This window comes from Mesitornis unicolor, unplaced genomic scaffold, assembly GCF_000695765.1.
Source record: "Mesitornis unicolor isolate BGI_N332 unplaced genomic scaffold, ASM69576v1 scaffold41240, whole genome shotgun sequence".
Lineage (NCBI taxonomy): Eukaryota > Metazoa > Chordata > Aves > Mesitornithiformes > Mesitornithidae > Mesitornis > Mesitornis unicolor.
Genome location: NW_010158592.1, coordinates 268 through 2,108, shown reverse-complemented (window position 1 = coordinate 2,108; position 1,841 = coordinate 268). Strand labels below are relative to the sequence as shown.

General features: G+C 60.8%; 1 protein-coding gene across 1 annotated transcript; it reads left to right on the top strand.

The window, feature by feature from the left end:
- Positions 1 to 196: 196 nt before the first annotated feature.
- CCDC137 (coiled-coil domain containing 137) lies at positions 197 to 1,831 on the top strand (the record flags this gene model as incomplete). The annotated part of the gene is made up of 4 exons (XM_010183890.1): positions 197 to 407; positions 592 to 674; positions 829 to 908; positions 1,733 to 1,831. Coding segments are annotated over 4 exons (473 nt in total), but the record flags the coding sequence as incomplete, so codon positions are not given.
- Between the last annotated feature and the right edge of the window lie 10 nt (positions 1,832 to 1,841).

The following is a 1,841-nucleotide window of genomic DNA, read 5'->3' as shown; positions in this document are numbered from 1 at the left end:
AAGAAGAAGCGGGGGGCAGGTGGGGCACGGAGCTGGGGTACCCGGGGCCTGGCTGAGGAGCCCGTGGTGCTGCGGTGCAGCCGGAGGCAGCCAAATCCCGCAGTGGGGCATCCAGCTCCCCACGGTGATGTCCCATCCCTGCCCTGGGGAACCGCCAGGTTGTCACCGCTGCGGTAATGTCACCCGTCTCTCCTAGAGAAGAAGCAGCAGCCCACGTCAAAGGGCCCCGAGGCCCCTGGGGACATCCCCGTGCCCAAGTTCAAGAGGGGGAAGGGGGAGTCGGAGCGCTCCTACGTCTGCCGCATGGAGCAGGAGGTGCAGCGCATCCTGTTCCTCACCAAGAACCGGCTGCAGCGGGAGCCTGAGAAGGAAGCGATGGCACCGGAGAAGTCCAAGAGGAAGAGAGAGTGAGAGCAAAGCCCCCACGGCTGCTGGGGCTGGACTGGGTCAGCCCGGTTCAGACTTGCTTCACCCTCCTGCTACTGGGCTGGAGCTGGGGGGGAAGAGTTTTGGGAGGGATCCCATGGGGTAGGAAGTCACTTCCTTGCTCCTTGTCTGGTCACGAGCCCTGGCCGTAACGCAGCTCTTTAGGTTTCAGAATAAGAAGCTGGAAAAAGCTCGGAAAAAGAAAGAGGAGAAGAAAGAGGCCATGCTGGAGAAGAGCCTGTTCCAAGGTGGGTCTGGCACAGTGGGGGTGGCTGCAGTGAATCCCTGTCCCGGTGACAAGTGGAGAGGTGGGAGTGAGCCAGAGCTCCAGCATGTCCTGGAGAGCCCTGCTGTGGCCTGGGGGGCTCCTGCCTGACACCAGCACCTCCTCCTCTCCCTCAGACACGGTGGCATTTGGAGAAGTGGTTACGCAGCCGCCCACCATCACCTCAAGGCCCAGGGGCCAGGGCCCAGCACAGCAGGTGAGCTGCCCAGGGGGGTGATACCTCCCACCACATGGCCATGCCCTCTGTACCTGCAGATGTGGCCTGGACCTGGGTCATCTCCCCTCCCTAGGGCTGGAAATTGGGCCTGGAAGGGCAGCGGTGGCCTCAGCCTCCTGGTGACAGCTCCTCAGAGCTCCTGGCAATGGCAAAGGCCAATGGCATCCTGGGGTGTATCAGGAGGGGTGGTTGTAGGACAGAGAGGTTCTCCTGCCCCTCTGCTCTGCCCTGGTGAGACCACATCTGGAATATTGCGTCCAGTTCTGGGCCCCTCAGTTCAAGAAGGACAGGAACTGCTGGAGAGAGTCCAGCGTAGGGCTACAAAGATGATGGAGGGAGTGGAGCATCTCCCTTCTGAGGAGCGGCTGAGAGAGCTGGGGCTCTTTAGTTTGCAGAAGAGGAGACTGAGGGGAGACCTCATTCATGGTTATAAATGTTTAAAGGGTGAGTGTCACGAGGATGGAGCCAGGCTCTTCTCGGTGACAAACAATGATAGGACAAGGGGTAACGGACACAAACTGGAACACAGGAGGTTCCACTTCAATTGGAGAAGAAACTTCTTCTCAGTGAGGGTGACAGAGCCCTGGCCCAGGCTGCCCAGAGAGGTTGTGGAGTCTCCTTCTCTGCAGACATTCAAAACCCGCCTGGACGCCTTCCTGTGTAACCTCATCTGGGTGTTCCTGCTCCGGCAGGGGGATTGGACTGGATGAGCTTTGGAGGTCCCTTCCAATCCCTGACGGTCTGGGATTCTGTGGTTCTGTTTGATGCTCCCTGACCTGTCCCCTTGTCCCCTCTGCCCGCAGGCTGGACGGAAACGGCTCCTCCTGACGTCTCGCCTGGGCCGGAGCCCGGCGTCCCCAGCGTCCCTGGCAGTGCCGGTGTCCATGGCTCGCCAGCGCATCGTGGCGGAGG